Consider the following 22,138-nt stretch of genomic DNA (forward strand, 5'->3'; position numbering starts at 1 on the left):
CAAGCCAGCTGGTGCACAAGCAAGCGTATGACCCATCCATGAATTTCAATCACAAATCATTATTCCCTCCGTTTTTTATTGTAAGAGACGAATAACCGAATTACAATGATAAAAAACAGTTAAAATTAGTTAAGAACAATCAATGTGTAAAAAGTATAATTTTTTTTCCAAAAAACCTCTCATTAATAAGGAGAGAGCGCATGAGAGACAATGGTAAATTATCAAAGAAAAAGAAGTGGGAAGGAGAGTGTGAGTTGGAACAATAAATATGGGTAAATAAGAATCAACACAAAAAAAAGAGATAACTTTTAAGTGTCTTTTATATATAGGAACATGCCATAAGCATCAAATGTCTCTTATAATAAGAAACAGAAAGAGTAACATTAATCCTCTTTCCTGTCTTTGAAATTAAAAAAAAAAAAAAAAGGCTTCGACACCCTCTCAACTTCCTCATACTCTTCAAAATACCATTCAATTAAATGATTCTTATTTATCACTAACGATCATGAAATTAAATTATTTACTCTAAATGACTACATCTTTCATTACGATCCTTTTTAATTTGGTCAAAATATTTCGTTATTACTTCAGATGGCTAAACAAATCAACATATCGTCAAACGCCAAAGTCAGCAAGCTTATTACGCACAAATTTTACAAAATCTTGGCTAATTTTAGAATGATCTCTTATATATCTTTTTTTTAAGTTATAAGCTTAAAATATTCTTATAGCATAGAAAAAATCTAAATTATATTTTTTTTAAAAATAAACAATAACTTTTTTTTTGGGAATAAATACTGGACACTATCACTTTAGCAAAAACATTACAAGCTAAAAAAACAAAAAATATACTTTTCTGATTTTATTTATAAGTCACTTTCAACATGTTTTATATAGACAAAAATCCTTAAACTTCGTTAACTCTTATTTAAAATTTAACAACTTTTCAATTTTATCCATATTTAATGTACATTATATTCAGTAAACAAAATTAATACAATAATAAATGAAGGGTAATTTTGTACATTCATACAAAATTTTTTTTCTTAATACCCTATTATAGGATCAAAAAATATCTTTTCTCTCTGTCTTATAAATAAAACAAGAGGAGTAACAAAAATAACAACCTAAGTAACTTCCCTCATCATCCGCCGCCTGGAAAAATCGGAGGAGGGTGATCATAAACGATAACTTAAGAAGACTGATTGAACCTTTATTCGTTAAAATTTTTTATTTTCAAGCCTTTTTTTAAAGTTTCAGCGAATGGGCACGTTGTGGCAATCTGTACGTTTATTTTATTTTTTATAAGATCGAAAAGAGAAACCACTCCTTTCTTTTAAATGAATAATAATTAATCATTGCTTAAATGATCTCCATGCTAAGCATAGTTTGGTTGGTCGAGAAGAATGCTTAGTTTTTTTTTTTTTTGGTCAAGAGAAGAATGCTTAGTTAATTAGTCTCTGTTGCTCTTACCTGTCCTTCTTCTTCCCCTTCCTCAGATTTTCATGGTTTCTCTCAACTCCAAATGATGAAGGAAATAAGGTCCGCTTCGAACCCATTTTTCCCTCAAAAACACAAAAACCAGGCCTTTCTCAAGTGCTTACTCTCATTTTTCTTGGTGGGTCTCGCTATTCGCCTTCTGTTGTCTGATTCTTTCAGCTTATTCTTAGTGGTAGAGACACCTCTTGCTCCGAATAACGACAAAGCAGAGTCCCCTGTACTTTCTCCTCCTCCCCCTCAAGTTCCTGATTCTGTTGATTTTCCGGCAAACCAGAGCCAAACATCCCAGAAAGGTGAGGAAATTTTCAGTTTTGGCCCCCAAGTGTATTGTTCACCTTGATTCCGGTAAGACATGCATTAAGTGGAATATAACTCTTGTTATTTCAACTTATCTCATTTTTGTCTGAAACACCAAGACGTTGCATATTCTGTCGTATTGCAGAGTCAGTTACTGTCCGTTATTCTTAAGTTTCAATTCCGGGGAACGCAACGAATCTGAGGCTTTCTGGTTAAGAAGCAGAAATGCAAATACCAGAATATAACAAGATATACAGTGTTATTAGCCAGACAACATAAAGCTTCGTCTTTTAAGTACTGATGCTTCAAAATTTTCCAGTTTTTGATGTTGGGAAATGGCTTTTGCCCCCGTTAAATCATTAAATTAGTATCAAAACAGCAATCACACATGGGCACAAGTATTTCTGATTCTCGCTTTCGATTTAGGTGATTTTACTTGCGACTTTATTAAGTTAACGATTGGAAAGTGATTAGTAAGTTTCAGTTAAAGCATTGAAACTGTAGAAGCACAGAGTTAATGATACGATCAATTGTTGGATTTTCAGAAAGACGTGAATTTATTGAATGTACCCTTTTTGGGTTCGTAGCAAATACTTGAAAAGAAATTTTTCTAAATCTGATCGAATATCAAATGCTATTTTTGGTTATCAAGTGATGAATGTCCATTAAAAATATGCAGTTTCAGAGAAATGTGACATTTTTGTGGGTGACTGGGTGCCGGACCCATCTGGTCCAGTGTACACCAATGAGACCTGCATTGAGCTTGAAGATCATCAAAACTGTATGAGAAACGGACGTCCTGACACAGGCTACCTGTACTGGAGGTGGAGTCCAAGGGACTGTGAATTACCCAGATTCAATCCACAAAAATTTCTTCATCTCATGAGGGATAAATCCTGGGCTTTTATTGGCGATTCCATCTCTCGTAACCATGTCCAGTCCCTACTTTGCATACTCTCACAGGTAAAGTTACATTTTTTTGACCCGCTTTGCCCGTAATTTGGTTCGAAATCGTTGTTCTTGTTTGGTAATTTCCTTTTCGAATTTTGTCTGAGACAAGCCTTTACTTCTCTACTAATTACATTATCGTTTATTACTTACTGTAATATGTACATCAGTTTCTTTGTCTTCACTATTTTGGAGGAAATTTGTGTGGACTGTGTTTAATCGGACTTCCCTTTAGCATTTTTCAATCCAGTAAAAGCCAATACCTGCGATAAAGGGACTCTGTTCATAAAAATATCTGAGATCTGAGACATATTCTGCGTTCTGCACGCATCTGCTTAATCTGATTTGTGTATAATTGATAGGTAAAGTGAGAGTAAGAATATGTCAATTTGAGCAATTTAATTTGCAGTGGAGGACAGCTAGCATCTTCATCCTTGGTCCACTGCTTTTAAAGATGGCATAATTTCCTTTTCCAGGGAGGTTTACCTACCATAATCATGGAAAGACCCGGGAGATTTCATGGTTTATTAACAGTTCCTTCAAGATTAGTTTTGGGATTAAAAGTGCGAACTGCCAAATACGAGGGAATGAAATTGAAAAAACAAATGTGCAAGTGCATGTGGTAAAATTTTCAGAAAGACTTATATCTAACATTTAAAAGTTTATCCAAGATGAACTTGACCGGTTTGTTTTTGGTTTGGTTATAGCATATGTACGAATGAATGATCTAAAATGCTGAACCTTGGGACGTGATTGCTTTTGTCTTGCTTAGTTGATCGGCATTATAATAGTCCATAGATTTGTCCCCACATATGAACCTGGCTTCCCTATTTGCAGCCCTGTGGATTGTCTCCTGTTTGCTGCAAACATGGTCCTACAAAGCGAGAACATGACCAAGTTTCTCTCATTATTGTTGTGCAGGCGGAACCAGCTATTGAGATCTACCACGACGAGGAATACAAATCCAAAACATGGAAGTTCCCCACTCACAACTTCACACTCTCAGTAATATGGGCCCCTTTCCTTGTAAAATCAGCCATCTTTGAGGACATAAACGGAGTTTCCTCTTCAGAAATACAGCTTTATCTGGACAACCTCGACGACAAATGGACCAACCGGTATGAGGATTTTGATTATGTTGTAATTGCTGGTGGCAAATGGTTTCTCAAGAGTGCAATATACCACGAGAATGACACTGTCACTGGCTGCCATTACTGCCCAGGAAAGAATCTAACAGAGTTAGGATTTGACTATGCGTACCGGAAAGCATTAAAACTGGTGTTTAACTTCATCACAAACTCTCCCCACAATGCTAATGTTTTCTTCAGAACCACCACACCGGACCACTTTGAGAATGGAGAATGGTTTAGTGGAGGGTATTGCAATAGAACAGTGCCCTTCAAAGAGGGTCAGATTGATCCCGTAGATGTAGATTCCATTATGCGTGACATTGAGCTAGAGGAATTTGAGAAGGCCGCATCCATAGGATTCAACCATGGCGCAACTTTGAAACTTCTGGACACAACTTTTCTGTCACTCTTAAGACCGGACGGACACCCGGGGCCGTACCGGCAATACCAGCCATTTGCAAGGGATAAGAATGCTAAAGTTCAGAACGATTGTTTGCATTGGTGCTTGCCGGGACCGATTGACTCATGGAACGATTTGGTAATGGAAATGCTTGTCAAAGGCAGATAATATTGAAGCTCAACAATGTGCTTGGGTCGGTGTGGCTTGTAGGAAGCACAGCTTTGATAATCTGCAGCTGACGCTACCTGCTACCTTGTAGTTTATTGCAAAATATGACGATTGGGGTTTGTGTTCATCGGAGGAAATGCAAGAAAGGTTTCGTTTTGGAGAAAATAGGCCATTCATGCCTTTTGCTTTGCCTTGTTTGCAAACTGAAATTTCAACCTGTAATTTTATGAAATGGCAGCATAAGAAAATAACTGGCCTTATGAGTTATAGTATAATGCGCGGCATTTTTTTTCTTCAATCATTTATCTTCCAAGAATTCATTGTTTAAGCACAAACATGTTCAACTTTCAAAGCCAATTTTGTGGGCCATCTCAAAGGCATTTGGATTCTCTTCCTGCGCAACAATCCTGGCCCTCCACTCTCGTCTAATTCCAACAGTCTATTTTCTAATTCTAATTCTTCAAAACTACATATGATAAAGATTTTAACTTTTATCATACAAATATCTTCTTACATATTTTCTTGGCAAAAATATTACATGTTTACATTTCATTACATAAATTTATTTTTCTTAATGAAGAGACAATCTATGCTTTATGATTTTCCTTTCTCCATAATTAAAAAAATGGCTATCGGAAATTAAAAAAGAAATTGCAATTTGGTCAGGGTTTTTAAGAGGAAGGTGAGGGAGTAAAGGATAACACTCCCTTTGAATTAAAAAAGATTTTGCAAAGAAATTGGATAGAAACAACCAAGATCAGTGCTTGCTGAAGAAGACAAAGGAGTGCAAGTATTACATCGTCATGGGCGTCAAATTCTTGGTCATTCGTTTTAGTTTTTTTATTAATATACTTTTCCTCAATTTTTGATTGTTCTTGTTATCCTGTTTTAGGTATGATAGAGCTTAATTATGACAATTTCTTGAATGTCTTTCTAGGAATCGAATTAATGCTGCTTAATGATGTTCAAGTGGATGATCTTTTTCTAAGGAGTTGAGGTAGTTGTGCAAAAAGAGGATGAGGACGTAAACAGGATCATGAATGTCCTTCAAGTCCTGCTTAAAAGTCCAAAGGATGAGAATTGTGCAATAGACACTTCCCCAATAAATGAGCTAAACCATATTATAGTTAAAGTCTCGTGAGGCAACCTATTTCACTCTTATTGTGTCGGTCTTTACTAGTGGTCAAATTTAAGGTTGTTCTTGTTAGCTCTTTATAAATTATCTTTCCCTCATGTCTTGGTAATTCTTGTTATCCCCTTTTAGCTATGGTAGAACTTGGTGATGATAATTTCTTGAATATTATTTTGGGATCAGATTGATTCTGCTTAACGATGTCGAAGTGAAAGATCTTTTTCTCGGGGTTCAGGTAGTTGTACGAAAAGAGGATGAGGATGTGGATAGTAATAAACTAGTCATAAAGCGATCAATTTCCAGAATTATTTTCCACGGAATAGAGTGAACAATCTTATGTTGATCTCTTGATAAGTAGCTCTCAAGAATTTTTGGCAATTGTTATAAATTAAAACTAGAAGTGATTAATGAAGGAATTAGATTGAGATAGACTAGATGAACTGTTTTTTTGAGTTTTTTGTTTTATGACAAAGTGGAAAACAACAATGTAAATGATTAACAAAATGTTGATGAAATAAGAAGAAATCACCTCCTAAAAGTTATATTTGGCCATCATTGCTCATTAAAGATAAGGAGTCAGCAAGTGGATGAAAGTATTGTGCAATTAACCATTCTGAAAATAGAGAAAACTTCCTCTGCCATGATTTAGTTGTTTAGAGTGCTACACTTAAGTCTACTGAAATCAAGCAACACTTTAATCTACTCAAAAGCAAGAATAAACATGGAATTACATAGTACGAATAATCCACAAATCATACTCCATTCTAAATGACAGAACACATTTTATCAGCAAGTTTAGATCTAAATTACAACTAGCGATTAAATCTAAACTACAAAAATCAAATGGAAAATGTGAATGAAGATTCCATATGCATCATAATAGCTCAGGTCATGGCTTAACTCCTAGGAAGAATGAAGTCCGGCTACCCATAGAGACTGGATCTGCTACACTTGGCTGAAAGCTTGAACCTTCCATAGATCTGATCTTTGAAATGGAAAGTCTTCAAGGTAGAAACTCAGAGCTGGAATTCGATCAGAAGAGAATTAGAAGAGAGAAGGAAATAGAATGCGTCTGGATGAAAGTGAATCTGAGTGTGATGAAGTGACATAGCTTCTCTTTTATACATTTCGGCCTCTTCAATTCTTCTTATTCTCTTTGATTTTTAGTTGAAAATATTTCTCTATAACTTGCTTTCTACTGAATTTGATTAGCCCAGCTGGAAAAATGAATTAATTTTAGTTACTTCCTTTACTCTTTTTTGTTTAGGTGTTGATTTGAGTTTGGATGGAAAGTTAATTCTATTAGTGATGGAAATCCGACTCTTACCTTTGAATTTTCTATCTGTTCACTTCATCTCCCTTGCTCATTGGAATTCCTTTTGAGCATGCGTTTTTCAAAATTACCCTTGAGTTCACAACAACACATAAAACAACACATGTCCTGTTTGAGAAAGAAGCTAAAATGCTACTATAAAATCCATTTTTATCCATGAAATCCAATCAAAAAATATTTGCCATATTTATTCCTGATTTTTACAAATACCATAGAAATAATCTCCCAAAATCCTAATTAAAACACATGAGAATATGAGACTATCAAATATAATCATAAATATCCTTCAAGTCCTTCTTGAGGTAGGGAATGAGAGTTGAATTATATGCACTTTCCCGATTAGTGAACCTGAGCATGTTATCATTAAGGTTCCATGTAGTTACCTATTTCACCCTCATCGTGTCCGTTTCTAATACCAATCAAATTCTTTGTTGTTCTTATTAGCTTTTCATGAATTTTCTTTCCTTTATTTCATTCTAAAAGAGAAAATTCATAAACAAGTCATTTACATTCATTTAGAAGTAGACAAACAAAACCTCCAAACTTGTACATATAGTTAACCTACTGATCATTTTCATTTCAGCTCCCTAAAGTGATACGACTCAGATTGTGCTATTTTATTGCATATTTCTTTACGGTTATCTGTTTTGAACCCCTAAGGTGATTAAAGGAAGAGTTCAAAGAACCACTGAGAATTTGACTGATATCATAGATGAACATAATAAGAGTGAAACAAGTGATCTTACAGGACATTAACTACAATATGAGCCGGCTCAATTATGAAAAAGTGCATATAGCACAATTCTCATCCTTTGGACTCTTGAGGAGGACATTCATGACATTCATGACCATGTCCTTCTCCTCATCCTCTTCTCGCATAGTTACTTCGATCTCCTATAAGAGATTTTCCACTTAATTGCTGCTAACTCCTAAATCATCTGGAATGAGGAAAGTCTAAGTCATTGTGAGAGAGAAACTTTCATTTCATAGTTAAACTCTTAGTCTAGGCCTAAATGGATTAATACATACCAAGCCACCTTGAATATGAATTAACCACAAATAGGTTGATTAAGCACAATTAGCAGAATTGGAATCAAGAATTGCTTTCAACATATAAAGAAATCTAACAATTAAGCCACCTTAGAATGCCATTAGATAGTCTAAACAATTCCAAAGCAAAAGCTAGACCAAGTCAATTACAAAGGATTGAAGATATGAAGTTCAAATGCCAAAAACAAATCTTGAAATTCCAAAGATACACAATTAAATCTCTAACACAAATATAATCCAATACAATCCATCTACATATCAAATAGCATTTTTAAGACCTAAGAATTATTAAAGAATGAAGAAGAAGAGATTTAACCAGTTGAAACTCTCCTAAATTGCTCCAAGCTCTAGCCATTGCCACTGTGAGAGAAGAATGAGGAACTTAGCCACTCATGGACGAAATCTTCACTTGACCAAGCTCCAATGGACGTCATGGTAGATTCAAGAAGAGATGTGAAAATAGTGATGGAAATGAGAAAGAATCAGAAAACGCAGAGAGAGAGAGAGAAAGAGAGATGTCAGAATAGAGAGAAAACGATAGAATGTGATGATCTGAATCTTCTAGAGCTTATATTCCTCCAATCTTGAAGTGTCTAGGCAAATTTTACAAGAAAAATGCCAGCTGGATTAAGCAAGTGGATGTTGCTATGATATTTTCTTTCCTCCCCTGAATGCGTGATATTCTGCAGATTTGAATCCAGATTTTGGTCCTTTCCCCGCGGCGAAGCAAAATGATTGTCGCAGCAAACTCAAAATGACAGCTTTTAAATTAGTGGATTTGCGTCCCTTATTTAGAGATGTTTCTGTGACGAACCTTGGCATAATCATCTTTCTTTGATTTCTTCAGCTTTTATCCACCTGCATAGTCAAATTGAGCTCATGTTCATCTAATCCAAAGTATATAAGATACATAAGAGCTGATGAATGAATAAAACTCAAGATTTATCATATAAAAACACATAATTGACTTAGCCTTGATACATAAAAACCTCTAACTTAGCCTGATTACACAATTAAAATCCACAAATGCAAAGGTTTGCACTAGGAAATATGGTTGAAATATAAGACTTGTCATTCTTGCTAGCATTTTACAAATATGCTTTCATTCATTTCTTGGTTATTCTTGTATCATTTTTCAGTCATGGAGAGCTTGATAATGATAATTTTTTTGGAATATTTTTTAGATGAAATTAATGCCACTTGATAATGTCAAGGTGGAGGATCTCTCTTGGAGAGTTAAGGTAGCTGCGTAGAAAGAGTATGAAGAGGTAGAAGGATCATGAATGTCTTTCAAATCCTTCTCCATAGCCTAAAGGATGAGAATTGTGCTATATGAACTTTTTTCAATAAATGAACTGAACTATATTATAGGTAAAATCTTATGTGGTTATGTATTTCATTCTCATCATTACGCATGTCTTTGATACCAATCAAATTTTGTCGTTTTTGTTAGCTCTATGAATTTGTTTTCCCTACTCTCATGGTTATTTTGTTATCTCCTTTTAATTGTAGTAGAATTTGATGATAACAATTTCTTAAATATCTTTTTAGGGATCAAATTAACGACACTTGACGATGTTAAAGTGGATGATATCTTTTAAGGGGTCGAAGTTCCTATGAAAGAAGAGAAAGAGGAGGTGGACAGATTCATAAATACATTTCAAGTCTTTCTCAAATACTTAGATGATGGGCAAATAAGCCTTTGAAATTTTAATGTATAATTTCATTAAATAACACCACAAAAAATAACTATAATGCCTTAAAATTTGGTTTAAGAAAAAAAATTTGAGTGTTTAGACTTATATGCTTAATATTTCCTCTGTCTCTTATTATAATATTCAAATTTCACATTGATTGCCTCTTTTTACAAATTTTTTGGGTTTATCTAAACATTAAATATACTTTCATCAATTTTATTTTTAATTAATATACTCTCGCTTGTTATCTTTTTCCTATACATTTTCTTTTATCTTTTTTTACTCTCACATATTCACTTGTAAATAAAGATATATTTGAAAAAATTAAATTATATTTCCTATGTACTCATAATTTTAAACTAATTTTAATACTTTGAGTCAATATAATCTTTAGTCTTTCAAATTTGTTATCATTTTTTTTTAATTCATCAAGTTTTAAACTATAAGTTTTAAACCATCAATAGGCAAAATGATCCATATTTTTATTAAATTATAAAAAATAATATTTTAAATTAAAAAAAATTGAGAGACTAAAACTAAAATTAAAACACACTTAAAGGGCCACAAAATTGTATTATCCCTATTGCTCAAATTACAAAATTCGGTTGAGGGACAGTGGAAGCATATTTTTGTCCAACTAAACTAAGGCAAGTGAAATTTAAAGTGTTAATAATATTAACAAAAAGGTTGGCAGAAAGAATTTGTTATAGGATAAATAATAGTAATACATTAAAAAAATTTACATATATTGATCCAATTAAGATATAAATTAACTACATAAGTCTTTTTTCTTTGCTTAATCATTCATGTTCAACATTTTAACGTTCCAAGCATCAAAATACCTGCATGAAATACGTCCAACCTTCATTCACAAATTGGGGGCCACCTCAAAGATTGAAATTCTCTTGCTGCGCAACAATTCTAACACTACACTCTCTTATAACTGCATTTGTCTTTTGTCTTATCATTCTATTTTTCAAAACTACAAGTGGGATGATATTTTAAGTTGTACCACCCAAGTATCTGATTACATATTGACATTTCATTACATTAATTTTGTTTTTCTTATTTGAAAGACATTATTTCCACAAAAAAAAGGGCCGTTGGAGATTTAAAAGGGATTAAAATGTCAGTATTGCTGCTCCACCCATTTCTAAGTCAATATCTAAAACATGATAACCGGGCAGCAAGCTTTGATAAATAGAATAAGGAGGGTATTTCACCAAAAAAAGAAAAAGAAAGAAATATTGAACAGATATTTTGAACGGGTATTTTGAACAGATAAAACAACATGGTATCTGGCTTTTCAGAAAGGAAGAGCAGGTCCTCTTAAACTTCTGTAAGCAAAACATCAGATACAGCCATCTGGACAAGGATCCATACCCCAGACTCCATTCAGAATCCAAGAATTATTCACTCAGAAGCACAACTCTCGCAAAACAGCACACAGAGAGATCACATAACAAAAATTAGAAGACATCCCGACTTTAAACCCCTTGAGATCTTTTCTCCTACTTCGTTGCATGTTGATCAGCAAGGTTCCTTTTCTCTCTTTTAAGAAACGGATTCTGCATATTCCATTACCAGAAAGTCAATTACAATCACCAAAGGGAATTAAAATAAGTATGCTTTGTGCCAACAGCCAGCAATATACACAACGTAGCAGTTGCCAGAAACCCAACTAAATCTCAACATTAGAATCGGACAAAATTTACTACAGAAAAAGAAAAATTTATAGTCGACCCTTCATTTTAAAGGAAACATTCTGATCTCTCTTTTTCTTTTTCCTTTTTTTTCCCGAGTGAAAATAACTCATTCTGATTTTTCTGCATTTCATTCCACTTTAACATTTATACTCCGTTCTTGTTTTCTGATTAACAAAATCAAGGAAACTGTAGAGGCAATTGTATATTTTCTTGCAGATGCAGGTTGTATAGTTCCACAATCTGCTTATTCGGTCAATCAATGGAACCTCCAAATGTGATGTACAAATAGGTCTAGGTCGCAGACTAGAGGGAACAAGGTCCAGTTCTTACGCTAATATGCCTTGCTTGAACATGCACACACGTGCACAAGCCAAAACATACTATGATATCTCCCTGTTTCTAGTGACGCCTAGTGATCGAAAGCAGTATCTAACTTAGACAGGCCTCGGGTCAGATAACATTGATACTCAAGTTTCAACTACAATCAGCACAAGATCAAATCAACCACGTCAATCAATCAGATACAAAGACTTCCATGCGAATAGCCAACCCTGTAGATCATCAACCTCGTAGTAAATCATCAATCCTTTTTGTAGGCTACTTTATCTTTAATTTGTGAGACAAAAGTAGCAAAACCCTTGCGAAAATTCACAAAGATGTCGCCCCAGAGCACAACAGAAAACAAAAATTCACATTTCCAGGTAAAATAAAGCAAGAAGCTCTACAACTTAAAACTCATATTTGAATTTCATTATTTCTCATTCTGCCTAAAGCAATCAGCAAAGCCAAGAAACGAATCAAAGGATAATTTCCGAGGGTCAAAAGACAAAACTAAAACCATTATACGATAACCAATCAGATTAAACTAGCGGAATCACGAAAGAAAATAAGATCACTTGAACCCATCTATACTCAATAAACAAACAAAACTAACGCTTTCGTACAAATCTGAGATGGGATTAACCACGAAGATTGAGGGTATTGAGAAATAGGAATAGGAGGAAAATACATCGATAACGAGATTAGCGACAACGATGGTGCCAACTATGCCGCCGACAATAGCTGCCGGTCCGGTGAGGAGGGACCACTTTCTGTAAATCATCTTTCTCAGCTTGCGATTCACTCCCTGATTTCAGCTTCCCTTTCCCCAAGCGATGTGAGTATTTTCGGCCGGAAAGGTGGGATGGGCATATATAAGGTATGAAACCCAATTGAAGGTAATGGGCTGAAACCCATGTTTGCAGTTCCCTTACTTTTTTCACGTTGCGATGTCAATTATAGAAAAAAAAAATATTGTTTTTTATACTATCTCTGATTTTTAATATAAAAGATAGTTAACTAATTTAAATAAATTAAAAAATTAATTAAATTATCTATTTATAATAAATATGTGTTTTTTTTTCTAAAATACTCTTGCTAATCATGTGTATTAGCTAGAACTACATTTGATAAAACATCTAACATGCGTAACTATTACAAATACTACCTTGAAAAAATAAATAAGTTTGAGAGACCAAGTAAATTGGGATCATATATTTATGAACAAATTGAATTTTAAACTAACTCTTACATTAACAATTAGAGGTAGAACTTCACATTGAAGGAAATTAGACTATAGGCTAATGCTTGTAAGAAAAGCTTCATATGAATAATATAATTTTTTTCCATAAATTTTTATATGTCACACATATAGATAAGGAAAAAAAATTGTGAAAAAGTCTTTCTTTCATTAAAAATTTTATTGATAAGAAAGACTTGATAAATTTTTATATACAAAAAAACATTAATACTCTGCAAATTTCATAAACACAAAGTACAGGTACTTTGATTTAGATTTTTCTCAGTAATAAAATTCTTAATGGGATACTCCTCCCCATTTTTTCCTAATAAAAACTCATATTAATAAATTAAACTAAGACATAAACCTAAAATACCTGACAGAACAAATAACATCATAAGCGAGAACATTGCTATTTAATTCCCACGTTAACGTAGCTAAGGAGTTAGCAGTTAGCCAACATTTTATTAGCAACAAGTAATACAGTGCAAGACCAATAATGGATTTTAATTTTATCCTGTGATCGTCTGAACAATTATAAGTTGGAAAGCTTCAAATCTCAATTTCAATCTCAATTTCAATTTCAATTTCAAAATCACATGATCATTCAATTTTGAATTCCAACTGCTACCCCTGATCCCAATGTTGCAAACACAGCACAACGTTCAGAATAGGGATAACGGATAGCATTGACTGCAACGGCTCACTACAATCCAAAGCATCCTATGGCCTGTAATCTTTTGCAAACACAAAAATATTAGATTACGGCGAAGATTATTCGTGGAAAAACAACAAACATGTACCTAACGGCTCAGGTGGGTCCCATTACAACAAAAGACGAGAGAGGGACAGACATGCACAGTCACATTTACAGCCTCACTGGGCCACCGTACGCCTTTTCTCCATTGTTATATAAAGGAGAGTTTCAGTCTCTGAGGCTCATACAATCAACATATAGCCAAGTGGTTTGAATCTTGTTCATTCTATTCTTTTTCTTGTGGAATTCTTAGTGGTTTGATCTTTAAAGCATGGCGTTTTTCAAGAGTTGTGCTGGAATAGTGGCCATCTCTGCTCTTGTTTTCACCATTTTTATGCCCTTCATCGTTCAAGGCCAATCGTTCCCTCCTGCTCCTTCTCCTGCACCTGGCCCTTCCAGCGATGGTAATGACTCTAATTCTGTATACTTAAAATTCTCATACAGACAATCCAATCTCTCTCTCTCTCTCTCTGTGTCGTCAGAAAAGATTTTCCAATTCTGCACTCAAAATCGAGTTTCAACTTTTGAACTTTTCTAGCGGTTTCCAGCACTGTTTTTTGTATTTCATCTTGACAGGGACATACATGTTTGGAACTCGTAGAGTTCTGTAATTTTTAACTTGCCACATGAATCAGAAGAATAAATTATTGTTAGTGTCGTGCTGATTAATTTTGTTTCTTGATGTTGTTATGCAGGTACCACAATTGATCAAGGGATTGCTTACGTGCTCATGTTTGTGGCACTGGTTCTGACATACCTCATCCACCCTCTTGATGCGTTCTCACACTAGGCACTTCGTAGAAGAACTTCAGAGAGATTGAACATAGTGGGCGGTTTTTTATTATCTTCTCCTGGATAATTTTCTTGTACCTGGAGTCTTTTCATTTTTCATTCTGTTGTTATTTTTTCTTCCATATTTTGCCGGCAGTGGGATTTTTGTGTTCATCTGTTATACCTCTTAATTGAGTAGTAATTTATCGTTACATTTATTCATTTTCAGTTCACGATCGTTCCACTTTTCTAGTCTTTTAGATAGTGTTTGGTACGAAACATTAAAAATAAGGGATAGAAATTAAGATTGAGAAAATAGTATTTAATATGAGAGATTGTTTATTATATAAGATTAGACAAATCTATGTGAGATTGGAAAATACCATGGTGGTATTCTCCAATCCCATTTTTGTGGATTTTGTCTAATCTCATATAATAAGTAATTACTTATACTAAAGATTTTGTTAATGATTAATGATTTTTTTCAATTACAATTCTAGTTCTTACCCTTCATCTTCAATACTTCAAACCAGATGGGACCTTAAGGGATAGGAATACCGATCCGCCTTTTAGTACTTGTCATCCCTATCTCCATCACTTCTCATCTTGCAATCAACAAGGAGTTTATAAACTCTGTGTGAGAGAGAGAGGTTATAAACTTTTGAAAAAAAAAAAAAACATTAATCAGTGAAACATAGATAATGGTGATGTTTATTATTTCTCTAACGGATATGTTGTCAGAATGCAAACAAGTCCAACCACACTGAGGAATCATACAGTTTACCCGCCTCAAACTTACAATTTATAGAGCTAAAGGCAAAATTAGCCAACAAGAGAGGGGGCGGGGGAGTTCACTCTGTCCTCCCCAGAAACAAATGATTTATTGCGAGTTTAGCATCTTTTGCCACTTGAGATCGCAGGAATATACACGTGTAACAATAACATCCGTGCCAATTATTTTGCAAATGAAGGTGATGGGACGTATGGGAGATCAGACGCTTTCAAATGGGAATCATTTGGCCTAGCCTACTCTGACTTCTTACGATGTCAAAACACTGTTGGTTTCTGTTGTTGGGATTGCTTGTCCTATCAGATATAAGCCACTACTGAAGCTAACCCCATAAAGGAAATCAAAGACCCTCCATTCAAATGGGGTTGAAATCCTTAAAGATCAATGCATGTGTAGCCTTATGATGAAGTGTGATGTCTGTAGTATATAGTATACTTGACAACCTCGTAAAAGGAGACAACTATTCCTACCGAAGGGCCAGCGCGACCTACACGAGGGCCAACACCTGTAAATAGCCCTCTTAATCCTCCATCCCTGTACAAAGAACAAAGGTCAGTCCAAAGCATTTTAAGGGAGTCAATTTATGTGATTGGACCAATAACCAATTGAAAAGTCATACCTCCAAATCTCGAGCAATGTTGTCCTTGTTGTCATTTTCAATGCCCGTTCAGGATCCTTCTGGAAAATAGCAAAGATGACATGTTTGTGAACATGTACATTCATCATACTGTTTATATTTTCACAAACTTTTTCGAGGTTCGTCAGTCTCCATGGTTGTCAAATATGAAATTTACATAAAGCCACATTGTTTATTAAATTGTTTATAAAATAGAGACTTATCCCAAACTCCATAAAAAATACATGATCTACAATCTAATTGTTTCTTACATTAAGACTAAAAACTAGGTATCAACTATGGAGGTGAATGGAATTAAAGGGTTGGGTCTATGAGCAAAGTTCGAACCAATTTTGCAGATGTGCCAGTTGATCTTACTCAAACAAAATGATCTTCATAAATTCCAAATTCATCGCACTTGTACGTGGATTTTCATTCAATTTGAATCCCAATGTCATATGTTAATGTGGAATAACTAACAAATTCACTGCACACACACAATTGCTTTAAATTACAGCTCATCTAATGGCGCTAGGAATTTGATTTTGGTCTGCAGTTTGCTATGTATTCTTATGCGATCAGTTGCCCCATAAATTTAACATTTACAAATATAATAGCCTGTGCTTGTCATCGTTTTCTATAATTTTCATCTTTAAGTTTCTGCGTTTTTGTTTGTGGAGGGGCGGTGTTTGCAAGAATAATAATCTATGCTCTGGAAGCTTGGTTCTGAGAAACAACCTCTATTTGCCGTCGAGTTTTTGCCACATCTAGTGGACAAGTGGCAGCAGCAGCCAAGGTCCCAGCAGCAAAACCAGCTGAAAAATTTGCCCCAAGGATAGTGGCTACACTTGCTTCATCGCCCGCCAGACCAAGAAGTCTTCTCCTAATCTGAATTGAATTGCAAGAAAGTGGCACTCAACATATGCACTAAAAGATACCCAAAAAAGAAAGCAGTAATATCTTACTGGCTCAAGGGTTGGCCAGCAAATTGCAGAAAATGGAACATCCCGAGCAAGCTGTGCTCCCAGGCCAGTCCACCAGAAACGGTAGTTATGCACTGTTAAGGATGTCATAAAAATAGCCACTAATTGAGTCAACCAAACGAACTATGTATTGCCTCAGAAAGATGATAAAGTACATCAAAGGAAGCAGTATGGGGCTGGACTTACAGTTTTGAAGGAGGCTTGCGCCATTTAAAGGTTTGATTACTCCAAGCAATGTCTTCCACACGCCAGGAAGCATGCCCTTTTGGGTAGCTCTAAATGCCTAAACAGAGGGGCACAAATGAAAAAACATGAATTACTACTCAACATAAATAAAAATCAAAGCCCTCGAGTTTATTTAGAAGATGCTTTTTCAATGAAGAAAGTATTCATTGGGAGTAAAGCAATAGAGGTTTCAAGGACAGAGGGACCTCGTCAACCAGAATAGCTGAACCAATGCACCAGATTTACACACACCAAAGAAGGAAAAAGAAAAGGTGAAAATGACCAGATAAATCATATATAATGTCGGCAATGGTTTCCATGCTTTTATTCCGGAAAAAAAAAAATGGTCTGTACTTGATGCTTTAAGGTAAATCTCCAACTCTTACGTTGCAGCCAATAGATTCTCAAGAATGGAGACGAAAAAGCACCTTGTTTTTCTTAACCCCCAAACTGAAGCCATAACCTTTTCCTCTGGTTTGAACCCTTCTTTTGAAGGCCAATCCAGAGTGTTTTCCGGCAGCAGTTCCTGAACACGCCCCCCCCCCCCCAAAAAAAAAACCCAAAAAATAAACCCAAAAAAAAAAAATCCTGCCCTAAGGACGGTTAGCCAAACCTTCTTGCTATGTCATGATTTTCTCATATAAATCATGGGCGTCCATTTTTCATCATTGCCTATTACTAAATGACATAATAACCTATATCTCACAAATCACCACACAAAAATTAGCTAGAGCCTTATTAGAGACTACCTGCATACGTGTCCTTGCTAGTTCAACAGGATAACAAGATATACAAGCCAATGACCGTGCTAATGTTCCTGCAGCCAGGGGAACATAGGGTGTTAAGTTTGGAGCATTCTGCGTAGTAAAGTCATCCATCATGTTGCGGAAGATATCATAACAAGGCATGTAGATTCCAACCTAATTGACAGCAAAAATACAATAAAATTAGAATATAACTGCATGCAAGATGTAGATAATGTGTACAAACCAAATGATATCAGGCCCCAAAGAAACCATATGACAATATAAATCCTATACGGGAAAGAGAGCTTACAGATGGCACAGCCAATGCTAAACTTGCGTTTGTGCCTCTCCACAATCTTGTAAATCCTTCCTGCATAAATTAGCTCCTATGATCCTTCTTGTAGTAATCTATATTGACATGCCATTGGAAAAAAAATAGGACTATGTAGTTATTACAGTAGGAAAGCTATAAGAATGCTCTCATCATGACTCATGTATGAAACATGGCATATTACTTTGTGCAGGTTATTCCGTCTGATATTATCAGAAACTTCATGCTAGGTCCGTTGATATAACTCTACATAGTAATAGTGATGGTAGCAAACTTGATGACAACGAGATAATGGAAGATAAGGATGGAATTGATTATTGGTGATATTTTAGAATTGAATTATTATTTAAATGTTTGTATATTGTGGGTAGTGAGTTTTGAGATGCATGCCTTGCGATCCTGCATGGAAACTTGTGACTTTTGAGCATTGAGATGTTAATATATGACGATAGTATTGAGCATGCTTGTGAATTTTATACAACTACATGCACAATTTCAAGTGTTTTCTGTCATTAGTCGGAGGGTCTTGCATTCAATCTCTTTTTAGCCCTTTGGCCTATCATAAGATCTTGACTATAAGAAACAGCAAGGGTTCCTCTGTACTGGATAGTGTAACATCATCCCACAAAAAAGCTGAAATTATTGATTTAATTTGTTCAAGTAAATTTTTCAACATAATTGAAAATCCATGCACTAACCTGACGTATGACTCTGTACAAGACATCAAGGGTTCCTCTGTACTGGTTAGCGTAACATCCCAAACGGCATGCTGATTCTGATTTAGAAAATGCTTGCATAACGGGATATCTTGCAGCCGGTACCCTCTGAATAAAAAGATTGAAAAAAAAAAAAGAAAAAAAAAAGCAACTGTGACTCTTCCCGTTGGTTCAAAGGAAAATATCATTCTGAGGAACTCACAGAAGCAAGAGAAGCAAAATACATAATCAATTATGATCAGACAAATGCCGAAGGGAAAACATGTAATTAATAACCATCAATTTTCAAAGCAAACGCCATTATGCTTCTATGCTTTACAACCGTAGTTGATAAGATATACACTTGTCAATGCAAACTTTCTCAAATAAAATTTTGTGAAAAGCATAACAACTACTTATTATACCGTATTTGTTTCACATCCCATCCGGCAAATGTTCTGATAAGAAACCCCAGCAGCCTGAGCTTGTAGTCTTGTCTGAAAAAAGTTATCACAAAACTTAATGAAACCTCTTAGATTCCTGTTCTTGAACTAAAGATGGACAGAAGAATTAAAGTTAAAAAGAATGAAACACGATGATATAAGATATGGCTAATCTTTTGGGCATTCCTATCAAAGAGAAGAAATATGACAACAATCTTAACCACATACACCCCAAATCATAGAAAACGCAAGCAAAGATACTTCTAGCTTTTACACCTAATGACACTAAAAAAAAATTATTTGTCTTATATTGGAAAACATTTACACCTACAGCACTTCAACAAAGAAGATTTCACCCTCCTTCCTTATCCTGCTGCTCCAAGGACAGAGTTACGATTACCGCAAAAAACTCAAATTTCAAAGAAAAATGCAAAACTAAATGAAAAATTTGAAGAGTCAATTAAACCTAAACCTAATACCTTGGCCACATCCAGTGGATTAACGATGATAGCAGAAACGAAAGCAGCACCAGCGGCAGACAAAGCTCTCTCTCCAAAAGACAATTCAGCATCAGAATGGCTCAGCGGCGGGGCACCCGAAGAGCCACTGTGATGATCACTTGGATCACTGGACGATGACATAGACGAAACCTTCCCCTCAAAATCAACCCTGGTAGCAGCCGCACCAATCCACGAAGGAAAGCCCTGCTTCGAGCCCACCATTCGTCAAAACAAAACAAAAAAAAAAAAATCGATTCTTTGCTGGAAATCAAGTCAAACTCGATCGCTTTGACATATGAGAGGGTCCTCTAAGCTTCTGAGAGAAACGGTAAGAAGCTTTGGCAGCTCCGCCGGAACATTGTGACTTAGCGCCTTGTTTCCTTGTCTCTGCTTCGAGGGGCTTCGCGTTATACATATGTGCATGGGAAATTGGTGGCATAAGAAGAAATTAAGATGAAACGGAGGAAGAGATTCGTGGCGTGGAGTTTAGGACGACGTGTCAAAGAAGTGAGCGCCGACTCTGTAAACCGGTACTCCTTTAACCTTTTTTCTTGTTTATAAGTGTGTTTTATTAAAAAAAATTTAAATTTTATTAATTCTTATTTAAAATTTAATAATTTTTTAATTTTATCCTTATGAGAACAAAGTCAGCACAAAAATTTATTTCTCTAACTTATAAATAAGATCAAATAATCCTTTCTATCTACTCTATAAATAGAGTAGATAATATACTTGCTCCGTTATTAAATGTAAACTTGATAATCAGTTTACAAAAATTAAGAAGAAAAAAACTTAGAAAAACAGACAATAAAATACCTTAAAAATTATTAAAGGACAAATCAGTGGGTGAATTTTAAAAGGAAAAAAGATCCTAAAATTTCCTCAAAAATACTAAATGGCAAATGAAAGTAGGTGAATTTCATAATCATAAATCAGACCCCTGGTACTGTTTTAAAATTTTTAAATCTTATAAAATTACACAAATGCTTTTTTACTATTTTTTTGCTATCTTTTTCAAAAACTGCCGCTTCAGCACTTCCAGCTGCTAAAGACCCTGTCTGTGGCCAACTGTCGGAGCTCCGACAACATGTCATTGAAACTCTAGTGACTGGTCGTCGAAGCTCCGGTGACTACTCTTTTTTATGTATTGATTACTTTTTTTTAGTTATTGATTACATTTGTTTTTAAAATTCTGATGACTACTCTTATTTAGCTACTGACTTGTATTGCAATTAACTACTTTTATTTTTAAAATTTTGATGACTACTCTTATTGAGTTATTGATTATTCTAATTTCACTATTGACTATTTTTGTTTCAAAAATTCAAAAAATGATTTAAGTGTTATTGGTGATCTAGCAATTACTTTTTGTTCAGTTACTTACTACTCTCGTGTAGTCAGTAGCTATGTAAAAATAATCACCGAAACTTTAAAAATAAAAATAGTCAATAGCTAAACTAGAATAGTCAATATCCATATGAAAGTCGTCACCGAGAGTAAGGACAGTGTTGTTGTTTCACAAAATTTGAAAAGTCTAAAATCGTATCAGGGGTCTGATTTGGAATTTTAAAATTCACTTACCCTCATTTGTCTTTTAGTATTTTTAAGGGTATTTTAGTTCTTTTTCCCACTTTAAAATTTCAATTTAGATCCCCCATACCATTTTGGAATTTCAAATCTTGTAAAATTACACAAATAACCTTTACAATTTTTTCTTTTCTTTTTTTTAAATATTGCCACCTCAGCACTTCCAGTCGTCGGAGCTCCAATAACATGTCACCAGAACTCCCATGATCGGTCGCAAGAGCTCTGACAACTACTTTTTTTTTTTTATATATATATATTGACTACTTTTTTTTAGCTATTAACTATATTTATTTTTAGAACTTTGATAATTACTCTTATTTAGCTACTAACTACTCTAATATTGCGATTGAGTACTTTTATTTTTTAAATTTTGGTGACTACTCTTATTAAGCTATTAATTACTCTAGTTTCACTGTTGATTACTTTTATTTCAAAAATTCAAAAAACATATTAAGTGTTATTAGAGATCTAGTGACTACTTTTTGTTTAGTTACTTACAACTCTTATCTAGTTAATAGCTATATAAAAATAGTCACTGGAATTTTGAAAACAAAAGTAATCAATAATTAAACTAGAGTAATTAATAACTATATGAAAATAGTCACTGAGAAAAAAGACAGTGTTGTCAATTCATAATATTTTAAAATTTTAGAATAGTATAAGGGGTCTAATTTGAGATTTTAAAATTCACCTGTTCTAATTTGTCATTTAACATATTTGAGGTTCTTTTGTGTTTTTCCCCCAAAAACTTATCCTATATATAATCAATGGATAA

The 22,138-nt window shown here is 34.5% G+C and overlaps 3 protein-coding genes and 1 long non-coding RNA gene across 7 annotated transcripts; 2 read left to right on the forward strand and 2 right to left on the reverse strand.

Moving 5' to 3' along the window:
- The first annotated feature begins 1,444 nt into the window (after positions 1 to 1,444).
- On the forward strand, positions 1,445 to 4,741 carry LOC114747773 (protein trichome birefringence-like 25). The gene is made up of 3 exons (XM_028936116.1): positions 1,445 to 1,793; positions 2,477 to 2,760; positions 3,667 to 4,741. The coding sequence occupies exons 1-3, from the start codon at positions 1,526 to 1,528 to the stop codon at positions 4,441 to 4,443; spliced, it is 1,329 nt and encodes a 442-aa protein (XP_028791949.1). The 5' UTR covers positions 1,445 to 1,525; the 3' UTR covers positions 4,444 to 4,741.
- A 6,190-nt stretch (positions 4,742 to 10,931) lies between these two features.
- Positions 10,932 to 12,508, reverse strand: LOC114747780 (uncharacterized). Its single transcript, XR_003740410.1, has 2 exons — positions 12,371 to 12,508; positions 10,932 to 11,223 (listed from the first exon to the last, which is right to left on the reverse strand). It is a non-coding gene; the product is annotated as an uncharacterized LOC114747780 (long non-coding RNA).
- A 1,358-nt stretch (positions 12,509 to 13,866) lies between these two features.
- Positions 13,867 to 14,675, forward strand: LOC114747772 (arabinogalactan protein 41-like). The gene is made up of 2 exons (XM_028936113.1): positions 13,867 to 14,080; positions 14,372 to 14,675. Exons 1-2 carry the CDS (start codon positions 13,948 to 13,950, stop codon positions 14,464 to 14,466), a joined length of 228 nt encoding a protein of 75 aa, XP_028791946.1. The 5' UTR covers positions 13,867 to 13,947; the 3' UTR covers positions 14,467 to 14,675.
- Positions 14,676 to 15,517: 842 nt separating this feature from the next.
- LOC114747775 (mitochondrial carrier protein MTM1) lies at positions 15,518 to 20,141 on the reverse strand. 4 transcript variants are annotated; one of them, XM_028936120.1, is made up of 10 exons: positions 19,756 to 20,141; positions 19,259 to 19,330; positions 18,837 to 18,962; positions 18,118 to 18,177; positions 17,811 to 17,981; positions 17,023 to 17,119; positions 16,819 to 16,910; positions 16,592 to 16,741; positions 15,857 to 15,915; positions 15,518 to 15,771 (listed from the first exon to the last, which is right to left on the reverse strand). In XM_028936120.1, the coding sequence occupies exons 1-10, from the start codon at positions 19,996 to 19,998 to the stop codon at positions 15,636 to 15,638; spliced, it is 1,206 nt and encodes a 401-aa protein (XP_028791953.1). In that variant the 5' UTR covers positions 19,999 to 20,141; the 3' UTR covers positions 15,518 to 15,635. The 4 variants fall into 4 exon arrangements, with proteins under 4 accessions (XP_028791953.1, XP_028791955.1, XP_028791956.1 ...); XM_028936121.1 differs by having other exon boundaries at positions 15,533 to 15,771; positions 15,857 to 15,912; XM_028936122.1 differs by lacking the exon at positions 19,259 to 19,330.
- Between the last annotated feature and the right edge of the window lie 1,997 nt (positions 20,142 to 22,138).

The sequence above is a fragment of the Neltuma alba genome, unplaced genomic scaffold, assembly GCF_004799145.2.
Source record: "Neltuma alba isolate B1F8T4 unplaced genomic scaffold, ASM479914v2 tig00005447_pilon, whole genome shotgun sequence".
Lineage (NCBI taxonomy): Eukaryota > Viridiplantae > Streptophyta > Magnoliopsida > Fabales > Fabaceae > Neltuma > Neltuma alba.

Bases quoted from the DNA above. Each gene is read 5' to 3' on its own strand.
- LOC114747773 (XM_028936116.1), top strand. From the start codon at position 1,526: ATGATGAAGGAAATAAGGTCCGCTTCGAACCCATTTTTCCCTCAAAAA. The intron at 1,794-2,476 runs GTGAGGAAATTT...AAAAATATGCAG, and splicing joins GAGCCAAACATCCCAGAAAG to TTTCAGAGAAATGTGACATT. The intron at 2,761-3,666 runs GTAAAGTTACAT...ATTGTTGTGCAG, and splicing joins TACTTTGCATACTCTCACAG to GCGGAACCAGCTATTGAGAT.
- LOC114747772 (XM_028936113.1), top strand. From the start codon at position 13,948: ATGGCGTTTTTCAAGAGTTGTGCTGGAATAGTGGCCATCTCTGCTCTT. The intron at 14,081-14,371 runs GTAATGACTCTA...GTTGTTATGCAG, and splicing joins ACCTGGCCCTTCCAGCGATG to GTACCACAATTGATCAAGGG.
- LOC114747775 (XM_028936120.1), bottom strand. From the start codon at position 19,998: ATGGTGGGCTCGAAGCAGGGCTTTCCTTCGTGGATTGGTGCGGCTGCT. The intron at 16,742-16,818 runs GTAAGATATTAC...AATTCAATTCAG, and splicing joins GCTGGCCAACCCTTGAGCCA to ATTAGGAGAAGACTTCTTGG. The intron at 15,916-16,591 runs GTTGTTTCTCAG...GCTATTTTCCAG, and splicing joins AAACTCGACGGCAAATAGAG to AAGGATCCTGAACGGGCATT.